The 23603-nt window shown below is 44.6% G+C and overlaps 1 protein-coding gene across 1 annotated transcript in view; it reads right to left on the reverse strand.

Annotated features, from left to right (window-relative positions):
- Positions 1 to 1060: 1060 nt before the first annotated feature.
- Positions 1061 to 23603, reverse strand: part of LOC144688570 (cadherin-like protein 26) — a 106466-nt gene continuing 83923 nt past the window's right edge. Inside the window, exons 14-17 of the mRNA XM_078555305.1 lie at positions 17397 to 17486; positions 10510 to 10593; positions 8308 to 8397; positions 1061 to 1290 (exon numbers count right to left, since the gene is read on the reverse strand). Coding sequence (XP_078411431.1) covers positions 1099 to 1290; positions 8308 to 8397; positions 10510 to 10593; positions 17397 to 17486 — 456 coding nt within the window. The 3' untranslated portion in view covers positions 1061 to 1098. The remainder of the gene's footprint in view (positions 1291 to 8307; positions 8398 to 10509; positions 10594 to 17396; positions 17487 to 23603) is intronic.

Below are 23603 nucleotides of genomic sequence, written 5' to 3' on the forward strand. Positions count from 1 at the left end.
CACTCCAGGGAGTAAAAGCTCCCCTCTCCTCACAGTCCCCAGGGTTAGCAATAGTAGGGGTAAAGTGCAGGGAAGTGGAGTGGCTTACAAGGCCCAACTCCCCTGCTGTAAACTATATCCAATGAGTAGGAAAGGGGTGACTTGCAATTGTCCTAGCAGGGTATGGAGGTAAGGAATTGCAGTCAGGGTAGGAACATAGTGGTTGGTCTAACTACCAATTTGACTCTGTTTTCCACCATCACCCCATTTGCTTTAGGTGGAGTGGCAAAGGAAAATCTAGCCCTGTTTCAATGCTGGAGATTTCCTGAACAAAAAAACACTAATTTTTGAAATTGAATGTAACTTTATATAAAAAAGATTTTGCAGGTGATGCTTTCTATTGCAAAACCTCTGCATTTTTTTTATATCTTTCCTAACATTTCCCTGTTATATTAAAATATTTATAACCAGTTAGGTGATAGTATTCAAATAAAATAAGAATAGAGACATTACAGCCTGAACCAAATAATAGTATAAAATACTTCAATCATCCTTCTCAGTTGGGGGCTTTAAAAAAAATGAAACATTTGTCATTTGCATATTCTTAACTAAATGCACAATACTGGGTCTTCATTTGGATATATTAAAAAGAGTATTGTGGAGTTCAGTTTTCATGGTGATTCTTGGCATTGTTCTACTGAAGCTATAAGACATTCACAAAACCTTAGAGTGAAAGGTTATTTGCACAGTTTTTCCAAAGTTTTCTTGGATCTTCCACCAAAATTACACTAGACAATGAAGAAAACTCTGGCAGGTATTCAACCCCTGCATCTTTTAACTATTCCACTTAAGTACAGTATGTAACACAAGTTATTTATTTAGAAATCAGAAGGGAATAAAAATTAGGATGGTTTTTTTGTCAGTTTAACATGCAACATTGACCCTTTTTTTATTTAAAGCTTTTTTATCCCAATTATTAATTTGGTTACAACATAATTATTTTGTAATTTAGTCACACCAAATAACAAATTTTGCAAAAAAAAAGATGTATTCACTTTATAAAATATTTCAATTTAATGGCTGTCATTGGTGTTTAGTTTCTTTCTGTTGCCTTTGAGCTTACAGTGGTTTCTTCTCCTGACAGATTCTTGCAAGTGTTACAAACATTGACCCCAAGTTGTTCAAGTAGTCAGAGGCATTGCTACTTTCAACTATGCTGATGGCGTCAAGAGATGGCTCACCTAGCTCATCTTCTTCATAGCTATATACGCGTGGCTCATGGTTCACTTCTAGATCATTTATGTCCAGTTCCTAAAAAAAGTAAGTTGAATCAATACTGATTAACACAGATAGTATACAGTAATCACTGATCTGATGATCTGAAGTAAAAGTGAGGGGTTTCTCCTCTTTACAATAGAGTTCTTGTGGGCCAGTTTGTAATCAAGGTAAACACTGGTGGTACTGCAATGGAAATGCCATAGGATGGTGAGAAACCTTAAATGGGCAAGTTTCACAAAGTTTAGAATCAAGGCTCCCACTCAAGGCTTTTAGCTTGGCCTTAGAGAGAGGCCCCAACCAGCCCACCCCCCTCCCCTCAACTTCCATTGTGCAAGCATTTCCCGTTATTTCCTGGGGTCTATCATCAGAATTTGTAGGTTGTTGAATGAGGTAATGGGAGGGAAATCTACTAGCAACCTGGACCCCTGCACCCCCACAGCTATTTGAATACTGCAGATGGGGAAGGTGCAGCCAGTGGTGGGAAGATGTGGGGAAGAGAAATCCTGGTTGGTGAGGTGAAAGGCAGCATCGATCACTCTTCAACTCCTCCCTCATTCTCTGCAGCAATCCTACCCAGTTTCTTTCAGGATGCTGGGGGAGAATTCTCCCCAGTATGTGCAAGAAGCAATCTTATCTACATTAATGCAAGTATATTAACACCTTACAATAGGTCTTGGGAGCTAAATTTACTGAGTTGTTTATGCAAGTCTTGAGCAATGACAGACAAATCTTCTGTTTTGGGGGTATTTAAGTGAGTGGTCTCTTATACCTTGTCCGATCAAGTTTCTCGGATCTTCTGGACAAGACAGAGAGAGATCAGGGATGCAGTTTGAAGTTATCTCAGGCATAAGCAGAGGTTTTCTGAAAGGCACAGGCTGAGGTAAATCAAAACAATTAATTTTGGTAAAAAATAATCAATTGTTTTAGGGAGGAGGTCAGTAATGCAAATGTAAAAGGATATAAGACTCAGAGGCTTATGGAATTGGTCTTGCTCTGGGAATTGGCACTAAGTAGGTGGTGTGCCTTAAAATGGAGGCTGAAGCTTGTCGGAGATTGGGCCTTACAGCTCATCTATATAATGCAGGTGATTCACAGATTCCAAGTGGGCTTTCTGATGTTTACCATCAGTTGGGACCTTCTCAGAATTGGCCAGATCAGTTGCTGAGCTGGTTCAGAGATGAGAACCTGGGAAGGGAGTGTGAGTGCCAGAGTAGGTGAGTGTGCCAGCAATGATCCTCATAATTGCTGCTCTCTTGGTTCTACATTAAGGTAAATAAATAAACAAAAACTTATATATTCTCTGGTGGCCTTCAGGGGTCCCTTTAAGGTGCATTGATTAGGCTGTTGTAGACCTGGGCCTGAATTTTCTGGTTGGCGGGGGGCGGAGCAGAAGCAGGCGCGGGCGGGCGGGTGTGGACCCGATCGCCGCCCACAATCGGGTCCGCGCCGCCATTTTACACAGGCTGGCCAATTAAGGCCCGCTAATGTATTTCTCGACTCCCAAGGATAGCGGAAGTGGGCAGGCGGCAGCGGGCACGCACGGTCCAATGGCGCTCCAAAAGCCTGTTTAACTGAAGGCCTGGCAGCCTTTTCTAGGCTGCTCGCAATGGCAAGTGCAAGGCCACAGCAGAGGGCTTATGGTGAGCAGACCAATTTGGAGGGTAGGCCAGCGGGACAGGCCTGGCCGGAGGGTAGGGCGGGGTGGGGGGGCCAGTGTGCCCCTCGTTTTCCCGATTACCACCTTGCTGCCCTCCTAGAGGAGGTGGCAGCACGGCTGGAGGTGTTGGTCCACCAGAATGGGAGGAGGAGGCCCCCCCACATGATGAAACGTGCCTGGGAGGAGGTGGCGGAGGTGGTTAGCTCCCGCGACATGGTGCGGCGCACCTCGATCCAGTCTCGCAAGCACTTCAACGACTTGTTGTGCTCTGGCAGCATGAGTACCATGTTGGCATTGGGCATTTAACCTAGCAGGTCTGCTTACCCCTCTGCTGCCCACCACCCCCCGCACACCCCCCGACCCCCCCCCCACCCCCCACCCCCCCCACCAGCCCCAAGTCCGAGTTGCATTGAATCATTGACGGCATTTGTCCTTTACTGGGTGGGCCAGCAGATATTGCCCATGCTGAGGTCAGCCTGAGAGGGTGGTGAAGAGATGTGTTTTGCCCCCACAGCATGTGTTACACTGAGTCCCACATGACTGTTTTGGGGACAACCTGGAGGAGCTGCACCTAGGCGCTGTGCTTGAACTGCAGGACATGTCCAAGTCAGAGTGACGACATGCTGGGAGGGGAGCTTCAAGTGGGGTGGCAACGAACCATCTGCTGCGCTCTGCACTCCACCTGCTTGCGCCTCCTTGCTATGGAAGGAGGTGGCAGCACATCGGGAGGTGCTGGTCCCCCAGGATGGGAGGAGGAGGCCCCCCACATGACGAAACGTGCCTGGGAGGAGGTGGTGGAGGTGGTACCATGTGGTGCCTAATGTGATGTAGGCAGCATGTGTCCAAGGGTGGGGTGGGGGTGTGGGGAACAGGCCTAGCATTTTTGTGTGAGTGTTCGGCAGCAGCGGGGTGAAGAGGCTCTGGAGCCCTGATATGTCCCACGCTGGTTGGGGTGGGCCGTGCGCGAAGCGAGTCCTTGTGCAATTTGCACTAATCAATGCTCTTCTCTCACTTTCAGGAGAAGAATGCTCATAACGCGGCAGAGCGTGCGAGGACTGGCAGCGGCCAGGCGCAGATCACCATTCTAAGCCGTTTCAAGCAGGAGGCCCTGGATCTGGAGAGGTGCCATGCGCCAAGCTCCACTGGTGTCGGTGAGACTGGGGTGCCACAGCCAGGTATTTATGCCCAGCAGTGAGGTCAGCATTGTCCTCCCAACAGCTATAGCAGTGCTGAATGTTAAGTGATTTAATTTTGCAACATGGCTTGACCATTGGTTATGGAAGGATGAGCGCATAATGATCCGGGGAACAAGGATGGACTTTGTCATTGTCTCCAAGTTAACTGATCCACTGTCCTTGTTCTTCCTTTCAGCATCATTGGAGCAGGACCGGGAGGAAGAGCAGCAGGGGCCCCCTCTCACACCTGAGGGGCCGGAAGTCTCACCAGCATCACACCATCTCTGCCAGGCAGGCATCAGCGCAGATACTAGCACCTCGGTGGGAATTCGAACAACAGCTAGTATCCTGGGGCACAGCGGTGAGGGCACTTCACAGTCGCTGGAGGAGCTGGCAGAGACAGAGAGTGCCCATGGCGCCAGCAGTCGGAGGACTGCAGGGGACCAGGCACATGTTCAGATGATGCCTGATGATGTGCCTCTGGAGTTGTCTGCGATGCAGCACGTGCAGGAAATGCGGCCAGGTGTGCAGGAACATCTGGGGGAGATACATGAGGCTATACTTGGTTTGGTATCTGTGATGGAGGAGTCTACGTGGAGGCTCGCTGAAGCAATGAGCCACATGTCTGAGCGCCAGGCATCCTTCATGGAGAGAGTGGCGACTCTCATAGAGCGCCTACTCCAGGAGACGCATCAGGGCTTCCTGGGGATGCGCTCTGACCAGCAAGCCCTCACATCGGCATTGACCTCAGATGGTCAGTGTGGGAGATGGTGTGGGCATCAAGTTTCCCAGCTTGATGCCCATCCATCCACAGTGAGCAGGGAGGTCCGAAGCGACCTCACGTCGGCGCAGCAGCTGCCTGTCGTCTCTGCGAGCTCCTCTCAGGGTGCTCCAGATAAGGGCGGCAGCTCCTCCGCCACTCTCCCAGTGACCATTTCATCCGATGAGGCTGCGATGACTGGGGAGATGCCAGCTGTGGAACTGGCAGCTCCCTCCCAGGCGGGGCCAACACAGGCTCCACGGGCCAGAGGACGACTGCCAAGGTCATCGAGGCCAACAGGACAGCAGAGTCAGCACGCTGGTTCAGATGCCACTCCAAGCAATGGGGCAGCACCAAGACGTAGCACCCAGAAACAAAAGCATAAGGCACCTTAGGCACACCACAGGTTTTTCACTGGTGCTTTTGTGTTGGCCCGAGATAAGCCCCTTATGATTTTATTTGATTTGTAACACTATTGTCTTTTTTTGTAATAAGTTGCTTTGCTTGACACATTAAATTTAGATATGTCACCATGGCTGAGGGTGCCTCTTTTGTTCTGCATGTGTATGGTTTCCAAAACTGTAATGAGTGTTTTGTTGGACATTCAGCTTTATTAACAAGGTCCTTAGTTGCTGTTGCTGACCTTGCAGATTTTGCACTTGGGTGTCAAGTATCGAGCCGACAGCCCAGGCTTGTCCTGGTGGTCCATCTGTGATGTGCTAGCTGAAGGTTCATTGGATTAAAGCCTCCCAGGTGTCCCTGTCTACCTGGAATGTGCCCGGGTCAATGTCTACCCCCTCAGCATTTCCCTGTGTGTGTGTGCTCACCCTCGAACTCACTGCTGGACTCATCGTGTGCAGCCACAGCCACTGCGTCAATGTCTTCATTGTCCACTGCAACCCCCCTTTCCAGCGCAAGATTGTGGAGAAATCAGCATGCAACCACTATCACCGAGACACGATCTGGGGGGTACTAGACTGCGCTCCCTGAGCGGTCCAGACATTGGAAGCGCATCTTGAGAAGTCCGATGGTTCTCTCCACCACAGCCCTTGTGGATCCGTGGCTTCTATTGTAGCGCTGCTCAGCTTCTGTTCTTGGATGGCGGAGAGGCGTCATGAGCCACCTTCTGAGGGGATAGCCCTTGTCACCCAGCAGCCATCCATCAAGCCGGGCTGGAGCACTGAAGAGCCTCGGCACCTGGGAGTGTCTGAGGATGGAGGCGTCATGGGAGCTACCTGGGTACCTTGCACAGACTTGCAGAATCTGCATCCTGTGATCACACACTATCTGCACGTTCATAGAGTGGAATCCCTTCCTGTTGACAAAGGCACCGGGCTCACCTGCTGGCGCCTTGATGGCCACATGTGTACAGTCTATTGCACCCTGGATGTGATGGAAGCCAGCAATGGCCGCAAAGCCTCTGGCTCAGTCTGTCTGGCTTGCCTGGTCCCAACAGAAGTGGATGAAGGTCAATGTGCGCCTGAAAGAGCGTTTGTAACCAGCTTGACACAAGTGTGCACAGCTGATTGGGAGAAACTGCAAAGATCACCCACCGAGCCCTGGAAGGAGCCAGAGGCATAGAAGTTGAGGGCAGGTGTGACCTTCAGAGCCACTGGCACGGGGTGTCCGCCCACACAGTTAGCGGAGATCTCAGGGCCAATCATCTGACAGGTATAGTTGACCCTCTCCCTTGAGAGACAGAGCCTCCTTCGGCACTGCACCTCAGACATATTGAGGTAGCTGCTTCGCCGCCTGTAAACCCTGGCAGTGGGATATTGGCGTCTTCTGCGGCCCCTTCCACCTTGGACTTCTTGTTGGCCATGCGCCCCTTGTGCCTGCGCCTGTCCTCCCAAAGGTGGCACCCCTGGAGGCTGAATGTGCACTCCTGGCCTCCTCCTACTTTTAGTCCCCCCTTCCTCCTCAGTCGAGCTGCCTCCAGTGGACAGTTCAGCTCCCATTCCCAGGCTAAGGAAAATATCGCAATGGTGCGTGGTGACAATGGGAGGCTCACCCGATGTCACCACGTGCCATTTTACATGCAGATGTGCGAGGCCCGCCCCCGCACGACAAAGGGAAAATTCTGCCCCTGGAAAACCTGAGTGAAGCATCCACAGTGCATGCTCCAGCCAGCTTTTTCTGAATTTACTCTTAGAGTTCTAAAACAGGTCTCTGGTTAGCATATTCAAGGGGCCCTCGGCTTGTTTTAGGTGTGGGGTCCTGAGAGCTTGGGAAGTAATTGAATGCTGATTGCTGAAGAAAATGACATACTATCAAAGCTTTTCGTCTTGCACTCAAGGTGAAAAGCTTTGACAGCATGTCTCTTTATACAACAAAGCTCAAATTCTGTACTCACAAGTGACCATTTAAATGCTGTTTTGGCACTTCCGGAGTGGATTGTGTGCAACAGGTTGCACCCAGAAATTGGTCCCCAACTCCTAATTTTTGCCAGAGTCTAAGTATGATGCAGACTAATGTATATAACAGATTAAGATAAGTAAAGTGCCTGTCAGATATAATGAAAATCGGTTTTCCAATGAGCTGAATAGTATTGTAATGTGCCTGAAGATGAAGCAGGCACATTAAAAACTCATCAGAGGAAGATGAAGTTTTTTCCTGTTAGTGGATATTCCACCAAAGATTTAAATCATATCTGTACAAATGTAAAAGATTTCTAGATAAAATTTCCACAAAATTTCTAATCTCCTAAACAAAACAACCCCATAAACTTAATTCCCTTAGTTTCTGTTCATCATACAATAATCTATAAGTATTACTGGTATCCTTTTGAATCTTTTCTACCCTTTTTACCATATGGTGAGCTCAGAAAAAGTAATTCCTTTGTTATCTCAATAATGCTTTATAAAGTATTTGTCATATATCCATAGATTTATTTTATGAAATATGCTTACAAACTATTTTCACAGCTGTAACATGAGCTTTGAAGACACTTTTAGTGATGGCACAAAGATCTTTTCTTGATTTGTCTTATTTGATAATATACCCTTCACTTTGTAATTTGATTTGCCATTTTGGGACTAATATATACTAACTTAGACAAAGAACTTCCTCAGAGCTCTGCTGCCATAACATCATCGAAAGTGTGACATATACACTGCTCGCACATTTAGGCAGGGTTTCCATTCAAACTCTGACAAAAGTTGCAACAGTAGAGTGGGAGCAGTTCTGAGGAATCTCCCAGCTTAAAGTGAATCAGACAGCATTTCTAAATGTAGTTATCTACTTACGCTGTCACTGGCAAATTCAGCTGTACACTCTATGTCCTTTTAAGCATGATAATGTTTGTGCTAGTTCGAACAGCTGAAGAGCCTGATACCTGTTGTAGCTCTTATACTGGGAGGATGTATACAGTCAGAACTTCTACCCACTTATTATTTGGAAAATATCACTCTGGTAATTGACATTTAATTTTAATATGTTTCATTTCAGTTTATTCTTACCAAATAGTGCCTGTGAGCCCAAGTTTTTGTGCCATGTTCTTGTAATTTGTTGATTGTTCTCAATATGCTACCTCCATATTGCAAACTTTCCTGTAGTGAAAAGAGAAATGAATAACCCTAAATGAATTTGATTGCACAAAAAACTGAAAGCAATCAAATTAAGCCAAGGACTATTTCTGGAGAATTTACAAATAATGATATACCCTTAAGGGCAGTTTATTCCCTCAGTACAATTTTCTGCTAATATCTTTGTTTCCTGATTCCTACATAATAATAGTGACTACCCTTCAAAAGTACTTCATTGGCATTTTGTACTCATGAAAGGCACTATATAAATGCACATTTAACTTCTTCCTTTTTGATGTGATTATAACTGTTTCAATTGGCAAAGTTAAGAAGAGAGAGAAAGAAGGTAAATCTTGCACTTATTAATGCTCTTAATGACCTCAGGATGTCCTTTTGTGCTTCACAGCCAATTAAGTACATACTTCTAAGTGTAGTTGCTGTTGTAATATCAATACATGTGGCCCATTTATGCTTAAAATAGGGTAGTAACTGGGCCAGGATCAAACAGCAGGTGTAGATAAATATTGACTGCTGCATTGTGTCTGTTCCTTTTTTTGGAGCTCTTGTTGGAAACGGGGTCCTCCTAAATATATGTAAATAAGGGTCAAGTTACGCAGTTAATATATGATGCCATTTTTGTCTCTGAGCAGGAGCACAAACTATCTCTTTGTGCTCTTGCCCAACCAAATAGTAGAATTCAGGAAGTGCCCATTTCCAATGATGATCAAAGGGATCCTCAGCTCCTGTCAGGAAAAGCAAAATGAAGCTTTTGAAGATGCTGGTAGGCTTTCCAAAACAATGTAGTTGATGTTGTAGGTTCTGCACACAGGTAGCCTGCTCCACTAGTTGTGTTTCACTGTATTCCTGATACTAAATACACCTCCCATCTAATGAGCTAATGTAAGCCTTTCATAAGTTACTACACCAATAGATCTCATGCTTCGAGATTGGTGAACTACCAGATGTAGTACAATTCCTGCTGGCAACTGGCCAATCACATCAGGAAGGCCACAGACAAAAATCAATTGTGTGCCATGCTGATTCATTTGGGCGGACTCTGCCCACCACTCTCCTAACTTATATGCAAACTGAAAATTGCACCCAATCCCTTAACAACCAATATTGTTATTATTTACTATTCCATTAGTAACCATGGCCAGAATTTTCGGCTCAGCAAGCCTCCCGCTCGCCGAGACGTAAAATGACGCAGGATGACGTCAGGCATGAATCTCGATGTCACCACGTGTCATTTAGATTTTCAATTAGGCAGGCGCGCAGCTGAGTCGGCTGTGCGCCCGCCGAACTGTCAAAGGCTTATTAAGGCATTAAAAAACTAATTAAAGCAATAAACTGAGCTGCCCATCCAACCTTAAGGTTGGCGGGCAGGCAAAGAGCCCAGGCGGCCTTTGCATTTTTCATGGAATCTCATTCACGGGCAGGATGAGGTTTCATGAAGTGTTTATAAATTGAATAAAAATTCATTGATATGTCCCAGCTCATGTGACACTGTCACATGAGGGGACATGTCTTCAAATTTTTATTTTCTATATTTAGCTTTTTAAAACTTAAACTAATCTCCCCTCATGGAAATTTCTACGCTCTTTCGCGAGCATGCGCGAAAGAGCACAAGCCCCGACTCAGGGAATCCCCCCTGCCCGCACAGGAAACACTCAGCGCTTCCAGGCACGCGTCACACTGGGCGAGCCTTAACTGGCCTGTCGATGTAAAATGGCGGTGCGGACCCAATCGGGGGTGCCAATCGGGTTCACGCATGTCCCCGCACAACCCCCACAAAGGGGGGAAAATTCTCCCCCATCAGTTTGAGACAGACTGACACTGCCAGAGCAATTAAGATAGAGTTTGCTATCAGTGTTTGAACTATAATATTGTTAAAATTTAATGAAGTTATTCCCTTTTATTCAATATTCAATTCTAAGGAACGTAATGCATGATAAACTTAATGAACAGTTCACCAGAATCTGAAAAAAAGAGCTATAAAATGCCAAGCATACCAAAAAAGTAATGTTCCACATTTTGTAGGTTATTTTTTCATATCTTAGGAGTTTTCTTTCCTACATTAGGGATTCTGAGTGAGAAGAATGCCTTGGTTAGTGACATACAGAGTTTTGTTCTTACCGAATGCCTCCTGGAGTCCCAAGCTTTTGAATCGTAACTATGTGAAGGATATCTGGATGGGCCACCTACATGTGATGAAGTCTCCTATAATGAAAATAGATCATGAAATCTTAGTTAATTTAATTGTCCCAAAAATTAAAAGTATTCAGGCTAAACAAACTCATGCTTTTTTCTAAAGCGTAATAACATATTTGCTCTGTGAACGTGTAGTTTAGTTCTTCACTACGAATTTCTATTTTTTTGATTTGCTAGCTCTCTCTGCAATTATCCCCCTCCTTCTCATTACCTTCAGTATGTCTGTTGCCTTGTGAACAAGGCCCTCGATATCCATACCCATCTTGTGGATGATTACACTGACCTGCCTTTGATTGAATCTTGACTTGCAGGATTTTGCCCCTCACTCAAACTTCTCTGACTAATGTTACGGCAATGGAAAATTGTGACTGAGTGAGATCTACCTATAACTTCACCAGCTAACCAAAAAGCACCTTGAACTATTTAAAGAGGGCCTGTTCTTTTAAAAAATACAAGAAAAGATACTGACCAAAGATGGCTATCACCAGTCACCTGATGTCTGGTATTTTAAATTGACCACTTTTCTGGAAAGTTCCTATATAGATTGCACTGCAGACTTGCCCTGACATGTTGCATGGAATTTCACACCTGGGGGTATCAATGTCCACTTCAAAAAGAGGGTCTTGAAAGGAAGGCATTAAAAATGCAAAGTGATAGCCTTTAATCAACTGTAATTCTATCAAGACAATGATAACTGTTAACCAGCCAGATACAACCAACAGACACAAAACCCCCTGTGGAGGACAAAATAGCTCCATCTCCTATTGGCTTCTACTATCTTGAAACATGTCTAAAGTTTCTTAGGTGAAAGATCTAAAATGCGATTACTTCTTCAACAACAATGACTACATGTTAATCAAATTCCTCTCTTGGAATATACAGATCGGAGGTTTAAGAACTGGTTTTGCTAAGCCAAAAACAGAGAGAAGTCATCAAAGTTATCTGAAAAAACTGCTGAAGGAAGTAGTAAGGAATCTCTCTCTCTCTCTCTTTCTCTCCCTCTGAAGCTAAGGTTGTCTCCAGCAAAGTGCATGTTATCTGAACTTCAATTCAACTCCAGGATTTTAAAGGAAATCAGCTAACTTTAAATGGTTACAATGTTCAACAATCTACTGGTAATCTATTTAAAGTGGTAAATACAAGAAGGAAAAAATGGCCATGGACAGCAAATTAGAATTTGCTGTTGGGGATTTGAAAAAAAGTGAGTGTTGCAGCGAGAGTTGGGGATTTTAAAAACAAAACTGGCGTGAGGATAGAGCAAGAGTTCCAGTGAGAATCAGGCTGTGAAAAGAAAGCATCGAGGACAGAGTGAGAGTTCCAGCAAGAGTCGGGGGTTTAAAAAATAACTGGTGTGAGGATAGAATGAGAGTTAATTAACATTTTATTGTGTTTACTTAAATTCCAATCTCGATGCAATGAATAAATAATTTGAGGCATGACAGGGCTGCTCATACTTGTTGAGTGCACATCCTGTACCTTGTGGGGACTCCAGGATGCTACCCATGCCCTGGAAAACTACAGGTGCAGAAAGTACCACCAAATGAAAAACCTCGAGTGCCATATCTTGGAACTCGAGGAGCAGCTGGTGTCACTGAGGAGCATCTGCAAGGATGAGAACTACATGGATAGCACATTTCAGAAAGTAGTCATCCTGCAGGCAGAGAAGGACTAGGTGGCCATCAGGCAGACAAGAAAGACAAAGCAGGTATTGCACCAGACCCCTGAGGACATCCCATTTTCTAACAGGTACTGAGATAGGGGAAAGCGTTCCTCTAGAGAAAGCATCGAGAGTCATGACCAGAACACCATGGGTGGCTTAGCTGTGCAGGGAGGGAGGAGAAAAGGCAGGAGATCAATAGTGGTAGGGGTTTCTATAGTTAGGGGAACAGACAGGTGCTTTTGTGATCATAGACACGATTCCAGGCTGGTATGTTTCCTCCCTGGTACAATGGTCATGGGTATCGTCGAGCGGCTTCAGAGCATTCTGGAGGATGAGGGTGCACAGCCAGAGATTATGGTTCAAATTGGTACCAGCTATATAAGGAGAAAAAGGGATGAGGTCCTACAGACTGAGTCTTGGAGTCAGGAAAGAGGGACCTCAAAGGCAGTAATCTCCAGATTATTTCCAAGGCCAGGTGCTAGTGAGTATGGGAGTAGGAGAATACACCAGATGAATGCATGGCTGGACATATGGTGCAGAGGAAGGACTTCAGATTTTGTGCGACATTGGGCCTGGTTCTGGGGAAGGTGGGATCTATACAAACTGGACGGTCTACACCTGACTAGAACCTGGATGAATGTCCTTGCAGGGAGATTTGCTATTGTTGTTGGGGAGGGTTTAAATTAGATTGGCAGGGGGATGGGAACCTGAGGGCAGATTCAGATAGGACAAGTTCAGACCAGGAGCGGGAGACAGAAAATTATTGAGTGACTCAAAGACGAAAGAAGCAAAGGTGGAAAGGTTTACAGCACAGGAATTTGGCTATGTTAAAAAGCTATTTATTTAAATGCAATGAGAATAGCAAAACAAAGCTGATAAGCTGAGGGCACAGATAGAAAAATGGCAGCATGATATCATTGCTAAAACGGAAACTTGGCTTAAAGAGGAGCAAAAAGGCAGCTCAGCATCCCTATATATAGGAAGTTTTCAGGCAGGATAGAGAAGGGGCTAAAAAAGGTGGGGGTGTAGCATTATTTGTTAAAGAATCAATTACAGCTGTGAGGAGGGATGACATACTAAATGCAGCATCAAATGAGGCCACATGGGTTGAGCTCAGAAATAAAAAGGCAGCCACACTGGGAGTGTACTATAGGCCCCCAAATAGTGAGAGCCAGATAGAAGAGCAAATATGTAGACAAATTCCTGAGTGCAAAAACAATAGGGCAATAATAATTGGGAACATCAACTACATTAATATCAACTGGGATACAAACAATCTAATAGGCACAGAGGGCACAAAATTCTTGAACTGCATTGAAAATAACTTTTTTTAAGCCAGCATGTAACAAGCCCAATGAGAGAGTGTGCAATTCTAGATTTAGTCTTAGGAAATGAAGCTAAGCAAATAGATGAAGTAGCAGTGGGTGACCATTTTGAAGATAGTGACCATAATACAGCTAGATTTAGCATAATTATGAAAAAGGATAAAGGTAGAACAGGAGTGAAAGTTCTAAATTGGGGAAAGAGGTGATCTAGCAAAAGTGGACTGGTCGCAGCTCCTTGAAGGGAAATCAGTGACTGACCAGTGGGAGGCATTCAAAAGCGAGATTCTACAGGCACAGTGTAGACATGTCCCCACAAAGAAAAAGGGCGGTATGCCAAATCTAGAGCCCCATAGTTATCTGGAAGCATGCAAGGTATTTAAAGCAGAAAACGAAAGTTTACAACAGTCACAAAAGATTTAATACGGTGGAAAGCCTAGACGAGTATAGAAAGTACAAGAGTGAAGTGAAAAAGGTAATTAAGAAAGCAAAGAGAGGATATGAAAATATATTGGCAGGTAAAATCAAAGAAAACCCAAAGATGTTTTACCAGTAAATTAAGAGCAAGAGAAGGACTAAGGAAAGGGTAGGGCCTATCAGAGGTGTATATGGTAACTTGTGCGTTGGTGCTGAAGATGTGGGCAGGGTTCCCAATGAGTACTTTGTCTCTGTCTTCATGAAGGAGAGGGATGATGTAGATATTCTGGTTAAAAAGGAGCAGTGTGAAATATTAGATGCAATAAGCATAGAGAGAGAGGATGAACTGGAGGGACTGACATCCTTGAAGGTGGACAAATCACCAGGGCCAGATGGATCATATCAGAGGCTGTTAAGGGAAGCCAGGGAGGAAATAGTGGATGCTCTGAGGATCACTTTCCAATCCTCACTAGATACAGGCGAGCTCCCAGAGGATTGGAGGTCGGCGGACGTTAAACCATTATTTAAAAATAATGTGCAAGGGATAGGCCAGAAAATTATAGCAGGTCAGTCTGATTTCGGTGGTGGGAAAATTATTAAAATCAATTCTGAAAGACAGGATAGACTGTCACTTAGAAAGGAACGGATTCATCAGGGGTATTCAGTTGGTTTTGTTGGGGGAAGATCAGGCCTTACTAATTTAATCAAATCTTTTAAGGAAGTAATGAGGAGGATTGATGAGGGTAGTGCAGTGGATGTTGTCTACATGGATTTTAGTAAGGCATTTGACAAGGTCGCACATGGCAGACTGATCAGAAAAGTAAAAGCCCATGAGATACAGGGCATTGTAGCGAGTTGGATCCAAAACTGGCTCAGCAACAGGAAATAAAGGGTAATGATTGATGGATGTTTTTGTGAATGGAAAGTGGTTTCCAGTGGTGTTCCACAGGGCTCAGTATTGGGTCCCTTGCTGTTCATTGTATATATTAATGATTTGGAATTAAATGTGGGTGGTATGATTGGGAAATTTGCAGATGACCCAAAAATTGGACATGTAGTTGATAGTAAAAAGGATAGCTGTTGTCTCCAGAAATATATTAATGGATTTGTTAAATGGGTAGAAAAGTGGCAGATAGAATTCAATCCAGAGAAATGTGAGATAATACATTTGGGGACTGCAAGCAAAGCTAGGAAATACATTACAAATGAGAGGATATTGGGAGGGATAGAGGAACTGAGAGAGCACAGTGTGCATGTCTACAGGTCCCTGTGGATGGCAGGACAGGTGGATAAGTTGGTAAAGAAAGCATCTGGAATGCCTTTGTTTATTGGATGAGGTAAAGAATGCAAAAGCAGGGATGAAATGATGGAATTGTATAAAATACTGGTTAGACCTCAGCTGGAATTTTGTGTGCAATTCTGGTTGCCACATTACAGGAAGGGCATAATTGATCTGGAGACAGTACAGAGGAGATTTACAAGAATGTTTCCAGGGCTTGAAAATTGCAGCTATGAGGAAAGATTGGATAGGCTGGGGGTTGTTTTCCTTGGAACCGAGGAGGCTCAGGGGTGACCTGATTGAGGTGTACAAGATTATGAGGGGCCTAGATAGAGTAGACAGGGATGCACTGTTTCCCTTAGCGGAGAGGTCAATTACTGAGGGCACAGATTTAAGGTCATTAGTAGAAGGATTAGAGGGGACTTGAGGAAAAACTTCTTCCCGCAGAGGGTGGTGGGTGTTTGGAATTTGCTGTCTCGTTTGGTGGTGGAGGCAGAAACCCTCAACTCATTAAAATGGCATCTAAAGTGTTGCAGCCTTCAAGGCTACGGGCCAGGTGCTGGAAGGCGGGATTAGAATGGGCTGCTGTTTTTTTATTTTTTCTTTTCAGGCAAGTTCCGACGTAGTGAGCTGAATGGCCTATTTCTGTGTCATAACTTTTCTATTGTTCTATACCTCAAGGACAAGCAAAGAACTTAATTGTATATTCTTTTAACTTTTATTTGGACCAACCTTTCTTACTTCTCACCCGTGCCACCACGGTAAGGCAACCATCTCATCACTCTAAACTCTCACATTCACAAGGCCATCACACATTCACTGGCATCTCACTCCACTGCCAGCTCAAGGGTCATCACTACTCACTCTCTCATACACACCCTCACATCTCCATCTGGCCTCATCTCCTCTGGAGGCTGCCTCCTCAGCCCTCACCATCTTGAGGCCACTTGGATAAAACAACATGTACCTCCACACACAGCCTGGGATACCCCCCTTCACCAGTACAGCCCTCGCCCTACAGCCTCTTCCCTTGCATGAGGCCATTTTTCCCCCTTCTCCAAGCAAGTTTGAGCCCTGCAGCCATTGAAAAGCCACTCCACCTTAGGGCTGGTAGGTAGAGACCTGCCCGTGAGCCCCCCTAAAAGTGATGCGGTGCTGCCTGCGAAGCCTGATGACCATGAGTGCTACCCGAAGCAAGGTAGGCAAACAAACCTTGAAGTTGCGAGTGAAGTGCAGCTCGGCAGGTGCGCATTGCTTATGTATAGTTGTGAAACATGTCGGTGTGTGCCTGGATGATCCAATGTCAGGGAGATGATTTCGGCGAGCAGGGCTTATAATGAGATGCTAAAGTATTGAAATTAGGTTTCTGACCTACAGCGGCAGAAAACGTGGCCCGCCATTGATTGGTGGAGCAGAAGATCGCAGACTAGTTTCATGATGGCGTAAAACTGATTTTTTGGCCTTCTTGCCATATTCTGTCCCCCACCCCGACAACCACCATGACACCTGATGCCAACAGGGCCAGAACATTCCGGCCATAGAATTGGATTTTCCAAGTGGACCTTTTTGGAATAATGGCCTCTGTCATTGGCACAGGGAGGAATGGGGTTTCTTTGCATTAGGAGTTCTGGTAGCCTAAGCCTTTGACAGGATTCAGCAGAACAGGTGTACCTCTCTGACAACTAACAGTTGTGGGGATTACCTATGGATCCAGTTGAAGATTGTGACCTGGCCCCCAAAGATAAAGAACACAAATAGGGCCAAGGGAATAAAGAACAATTCTTTCCAGTGGACACCCAGCCTCTATCCTCCAAACCAGGCACTCTTCAAATCTATCTTCCTGTCTCTTGTAGGCAAGCACCCAAGGTATGCTTGATGTACATTTTCAGAACCATAATATTTAGCATACTAGTAGTATTTCTGGGCTATTTACATCCTGTACAGTTGTCAAAGAGACAATTTATGTTTTGTTTAAGCGTACAACTAGTGGGAACAGGTTCAAACAAATGTTAAGTACATGCAGAAAGGCAAAGAATAAAAGTCCCATCCTTTGCAATCTCTAGGCTTTGTGTAGTATATTAATGTGTCTCTATAAAAGCCATATACATTAGAATATACAGTGGTCTGTTCTTACCGAATAGTGCCAGTTAGCCGAAGGATTCAAGCCATGACCTTGTGATGTATTAGTTTGTTTCGATGAGCCACCGCCATATGGAAAAACATCCTATAGTGAAAAAAAGAAATTAATAATTTGAAATAAATTCAAATGCATCAAAAAGCAATCAGATTAAATGATGGACTTTAAAAAATATTAACTGGTGTCAAAGTTAGCTTATTTCCTCACTACAACCTTCTGCTATAATTTTTGATTCTTGATCTATGGTAATTTACAGAGCTAAGAAGGGTTGTTTATGTTTTGCAGCTTGGCCTGAATTTTCATGGAGAGGGAAGGGTTCTGAGCCTTAACCAAAATGGCATGGAAGCCCTGGACCTGGCCCCAAATACCACCCCGTATCTGGCACCCACCATTTTCACTGGGGAGGAATGGAAGTGGGATGTATTTCACGCATCTGTGATTCATGGAGGCAGCAGCACATTTAAAAGTGCAATTGCCTTCACTCAGAAGCAACTTTTGTCACCCAGGTTTATAAACACAAATTTGAGGAAAATGTCTAAACCTACTGGAGTTCTTTGGAGAGCTCAGATATCCATTTGGAGAGGACAAGGTAACCTTTTGGATAGTGCAGGTACCCTTTTTGGGATGGTTAAGAGACAGGAGTGTGCTTCAAGATTGTTAAGGCCTGTAGAACTGTGAGTCATTTAAATCCCCTGTTCTTTAAATTTGGGGGAAAAAATAGCTTGCTGTGTGTCTCAGTGAAAAATTTTTAAAACTTCAATAGATGTTTGTTGACATAGCCCAAGGATTATCATTATTGTATTAGAATTGCTTGACTGCTTCCACAACCTATCTTTATCACAGTGGGGGCTTGTATGCTCACTGTTTGATTGACAGGTCCAAGTGGTTATAAAGTGATTAGCAGTCTTTGATATGGATATAAATGTGTTTTTTCATAAGGGATTAATTATTAAAGAGATTTAAATGTATTGAATAGGCTTTTGTCAATGAAAACTTTTTTCAAAAATATGGTGAACTCTGTAACAGATACTTCAAACTTTATATTATTTCATCTTAACATGGTGGATACTGTGTGAATTAGCAACTCCAACTTTTCTACTGCAGATATATTGCTGTCAGTCCATGACATCAAGCTACGCCTGGTGCTTTGGAGCAGACTGAAGTGAATGAAGGAAGATGAGAGATGTGTGGAACAGTGACGGGAAAAACTCACTACCAGACTTTCCCTAAACTGTCTCTCTGTCTATCTACCTCTCTCTCCTCCTTTAATAAAAAGCCTCATAAAAACCCTCCTCTTCAACCAAGCTTTTGGTCACCTGTCCTAATGCCCCCTCCTTTGACTGGTGTCACATTTGGTCCGATTATGCATCTGAAAGCTTCCTGTGGTGTTTTATTATGTCAAAGACACTATATAAATGCAAGTTTCTCTTGTATAACTCTTGGTGCTCAGTGCAGTGTGTAAAAATACACTAATAAAAGTGTACAGAGCAGCAATGTTTCTGCCTGTAGAACACTAAAGTGTTAATGCGACAATCACTCCCAGTGTTTTCTGGCAATTATCCAGGAGAATTAACACTGAACATTTGTTTTGTCAGAAGAAAAATGTTATTTATATAGCCTAAGGTTTTGATCCAAAATTCTTTAAGCTATTAAGTGGTCTGAAAATGTCATCTCCAATGATTAGCTCCGCGGCAATTAAAGAAAATTATGAATTTAACTACTCTAAGAGCCAAAAGCTTTCTGGATAAATGAAACACGGCTTTCTACAGATTAATAATATTTTACACACTTTTTAGTTCCACTATTTTCACTACAATTCTGACTGCTGATCTCAAAATGGCAGTGATAATTAATCAAACAAGAGTTTCAAAAAATCTGTAACTTTTTCTGAGTTTGCAAAAATTATAACTCCTCCATCCAAAATTAAAAGGAAAAGCCATGTTGGTAAATAACATTCAAAGCTCAGAAAACCTAGACCTAATTTGGAAAATAAACTAAACTAACTTGCTTTTATAAAGATTCAGGATGTACAAAACAGAGAATATGAGTGGATCAGATTTGTGTTGGCCTTAACTTGAGGCTCCTCTGGTAGAAATCATCTTTAAGCACGTTGCTTTAAACTGTTAAAAGTGCAGAATAGTAAGGTGAATAGACCTATATCTAAATACATACTTCATATAATAGAAAACTCTATACACATAAAGACAAATTCTAGAACATTCACAATTCAACAAATCTTGCCATTGTGCATGGAACGATTGCTCTGGTCATTGGGTAGGACCATTAACTTGTGAAATCATCAAAAATTGTTTCCTAAGGTTAGTCCAACTATAGTTGTAAACTAATAGAGGTGTCTGGCCATATGGAACTGGCTGCATTTAAAAGATACAATGGACACCTGTGTCAAAAAGGCTGCAACTCAGGTACTGTGTACACCTGCAGTACATTTTAACTAATCTCATCTAAGAAAGTATGGTCAGCTCATTTAATATTTTTGTGCATTCAAGGCATGATGTGTTGGGCATGGCATGGAAGTCAAAGATGGCTTTATTGTGGGGCAGCAGCTATTGAAGGGCTCCTGGTTCTACTTTGCAAGAATTGGCTGTTAGAATCCAAGGAAAATCTGAGCCAGTAATAATTCAAGTGCAAGATTTTTAATTGTTTGCATGGACTCCCTTGAAGTCACCATTGGAGATGTGCCTTTGGTGTTGGGGGAGCTGCTCAATTGCCCAACCATATTGATGGGGAGCCCCTTAATTTGTAAGGAAGTCAAGCCTTCCTGAGCCTTGCACACAGTCAGTGTTAGGTGCTTGTACTGCAGTGAGCTTCAAGTATCTGTGCCAGGTTACATGAGGGTCTGATGCTAGAAGTGCTGCAACTGTTTGGGCACAACCTACCGTACTATCAAGTCAAAAATACACAACTCAAATAAATCCTAACTACACAGTATGGAACATTTATTACAATGATGAGGTGAGCGTGACTGCCCTTGACATCAAAGCAGTATTTGACTGAGTGTGGCATCAAGGATCCTGAGCAAAACTGGAATCAATGAGAATCAAGGGAAAGTTTTCCACTGCTTGGAGTCATACCTAGCACACAGGAAGATGGTTGTTGTTGCTGAGGTTAATCATCTCAGCCCCAGAAAATCACTGCAGCAGTTCCTCAGGGTAGTGCCCTAGGCCCAACCATCTTCAGTTGCTTCATCAATGACCTTCCCTCCATCATAAGGTCAGAAGTGGGGATGTTTGCAGATGATTGCACAATGTTCAGCAACATTTGCAACCCCTCAGATACTGAAGCGGTCTGTGTCTGTATGCAGCAAGACCTGGGCAATATTTGGGCTTGGACCGATAAGTGGCATTCACGCAACACAAGTGCCAGGCAATGACCATCTCCAACAAAAGAGAATCTAACCATCTCCCCTTGACACTCAGTGGCATTACCATAACTGAGTCCCCTCTATCAACATCCTGGGGGTTACCATTGGCCAGAAACAGAACTGGACCAGCCATATAAATACTATGGCTACAAGAACAGGTCAGGCACTGGGAATTCTGCAGCTAGTAACTCCATCTACAAGGCACAAGTCAGAGTGTGACGAGTGCGACTCCAACAATACTCAAGAAGCTGGACATCATCCAGGACAAAGCAGCCCATTTGACTGGCACCCATCTACCACCTTAAATATTCACTCCCTCCATCATTGATGCACAGTAGCAAGCGTGTACCATCTACAAGGTGCACTGCAGCAACTCAGCAAGGCTTCTTCGACAGCACCTTTCAAACGCGTGACCTTTACTATCTAGAAAGACAAGGGCAGCAGATCATGGGAACAGCGCCACCTGAAAGTTTCCCTCCAAGCCACACACCATCCTGACCTGGATCGATATAGCTGTTCCTTCACTATCGTAGGGTCAAATTCAATGGAACTTCCTTCCTCACAGCATTGTGGGTGTACCTACACACATGGCCTGCAGTGGCTCACCACCACCTTCACAAGGGCAGTTAGGAAAGGGCAATAAATGCTGGCCTAGCCAGCAACACCCACACTCCTTGAAAGAGAAAAACAAGTGGAGTTCAGTGTCATTGTAATCTGCCCCTACGTTATGGCCAATAAAATAGAGGAAGAGTAGCCTGTAGACTACAGTATAACCACAACATCCCAAAGGTGAATATAAATAATAGGTCATTTAGCTCATCCTTCCCCTACATAATATTTTGGGCTACAATATATGAGTAATTTAAAATCTGACCTATGGTAAGCATAGCACACTTTGAGAGGAATTGGTGACTTTGGATCTTCAGTTCCCAATGGATGGAATCTTGTGGATGCAACGGGGATCTTGGCCACCGGCTGGAGAGCTGCCAGGAGGGTTTTCATTACCTAATGTCTTGGTCTGTTGTAGATTCATAATATCACAGTATCTTTACAGCGCAGAAGGAGGCCATTCGGCCCATCGAGTCTGCACTGGCTCTCTAAAAGAGCATTCCACCTAGTCCCACTCCCCTGCCTTATCCCCGTAACCTTGCACATTCTCTCTTTTCAAGTAGCAATCCAATTCCCTTTCGAATACCTCGATTGAACTTGCCTCCACCACACTTTCAGGAAGTTTGTTCCAGACTCCAACCACCACCTGGGTGAAAAAAAATTCCCTCACATCGCATTTACTCCTTTTGCCAATTATTTTTGAATCTATGGCCTCTAGTTCTTGATGTTATCTTGAATGGGGAAGGTTTCTCACTATTTACTCTGTCCAAACCCCTCAGGATCTTGAATTCCTCTATCAAGTCTCCTCTCAGCCTTCTTTTCTCCAAGGAAAACAGTCCCAACCTCTCCAATCTATCCTCATAGCTACAGTCCTTCATCCCAGGAATCATTCTTGTGAATCTCCTCTGTACTCTCTAAAATCACTTCACATCCTTTCACAAGTATGGCGCCCAGAACTGGATGCAGTACTCCAGATGAGGCCTAACTAGATTAAATGATGGGCCTCAACTTCTGTGGAGTGGCACTCCTAGGACAGAATTCTCCCCCCGTTGGGGGGGAAGTTTAGGAGCGGGTGTGTGGAGGCATGCCTCCGATCGGCGCCCCTGATTGGGGGCCCGCCACCATTTTACGTGGGTGGGCCAATTAATGCCCGCCCAGCGTGATGTCTGCAAGGAAGCACTATGCGCTCCTTGTGTGAGCGGGGGCAGATTCCCTGAGCCGAGAGTGCACTCTTTCATGCATGCGCGCAAAAGAGCGCGCTCATCTCCCTGAGGCTAAGTGCTGCCTCAGGGAGATCGGCTCCTGTCTGAAAAAAAATTTTAAAAACAGAAGAAATAAATTTTCCTGTCATGCCCCCTCATGTGACATTGTCACATGAGTTGGGACACGTCCATCACTTTCATTGACAATTTTATTAAAAATGTTAAAACCTACATGAAACCTCATCCCGCCCATGGATGAGGTTTCATTCTTTTTCTTTAGCTTGCCAGGGCTCCCGGCCTGCCTGTCAACCTTAAGGTTGGACGGGCAGGTCCACTAATTACGTTAATGAGTTTGTCAATCGCCTATTGAGGCCATTGACAGGTTGGCGGGCGCACAGCTGATTCAGCTAAGCCCCCACTGACCTGAAAATTGAAATGAGGTGGGGTGACATCGGGAGTTCCGCCCAACGTCATCCCACGCCGTTTTACGCGTCGGCGAGCTCACCCCGCTCGCCGACCGGGAAATCCTGGCCCTAGTTTCTTACCTGGAAATCCAGCCTCTTTTTTCTCACCTGACCTTCTGACTCTCAAGCCGGGCAGGAACAGTCTAGAGCAGTGCATTACTGAGGCCTTGTGTCGAGGGCTGGAGAGTCGAACATAAGGAAACCACACGTCCATTTTTACAGCACTAGCTGCCGTAAAGCAGGCAAGTTTAAAGGTACAGTCATTTCAGAAGCTAGGGAGAAGGTAAGTTTGTAAGGTAAGTGGGTAGGATCGGGGGGGCGGGATGTGGGGTGGTCAGTTGGTTGGTGGTGGAGGGGGGGTGTCGGGTGGTCAGTGGGTTATGGCTGTTGGGTTGTCAGTGGAGGTTGTCGGTCGGGTGGGGGTCAGTTGGTCGGGGAGGTTGGTTGGTCAGGAGGAGCGGTCAAGAGGGTCATTTTGGGGGAATCGGTCGGGGGGGGGTTTGGTTTGGATGTGGGGGTGGTCAGCAGGGGTTGGGTCAGCTGATCA

The sequence above is a fragment of the Cetorhinus maximus genome, chromosome 13 (assembly GCF_964194155.1).
Source record: "Cetorhinus maximus chromosome 13, sCetMax3.hap1.1, whole genome shotgun sequence".
Lineage (NCBI taxonomy): Eukaryota > Metazoa > Chordata > Chondrichthyes > Lamniformes > Cetorhinidae > Cetorhinus > Cetorhinus maximus.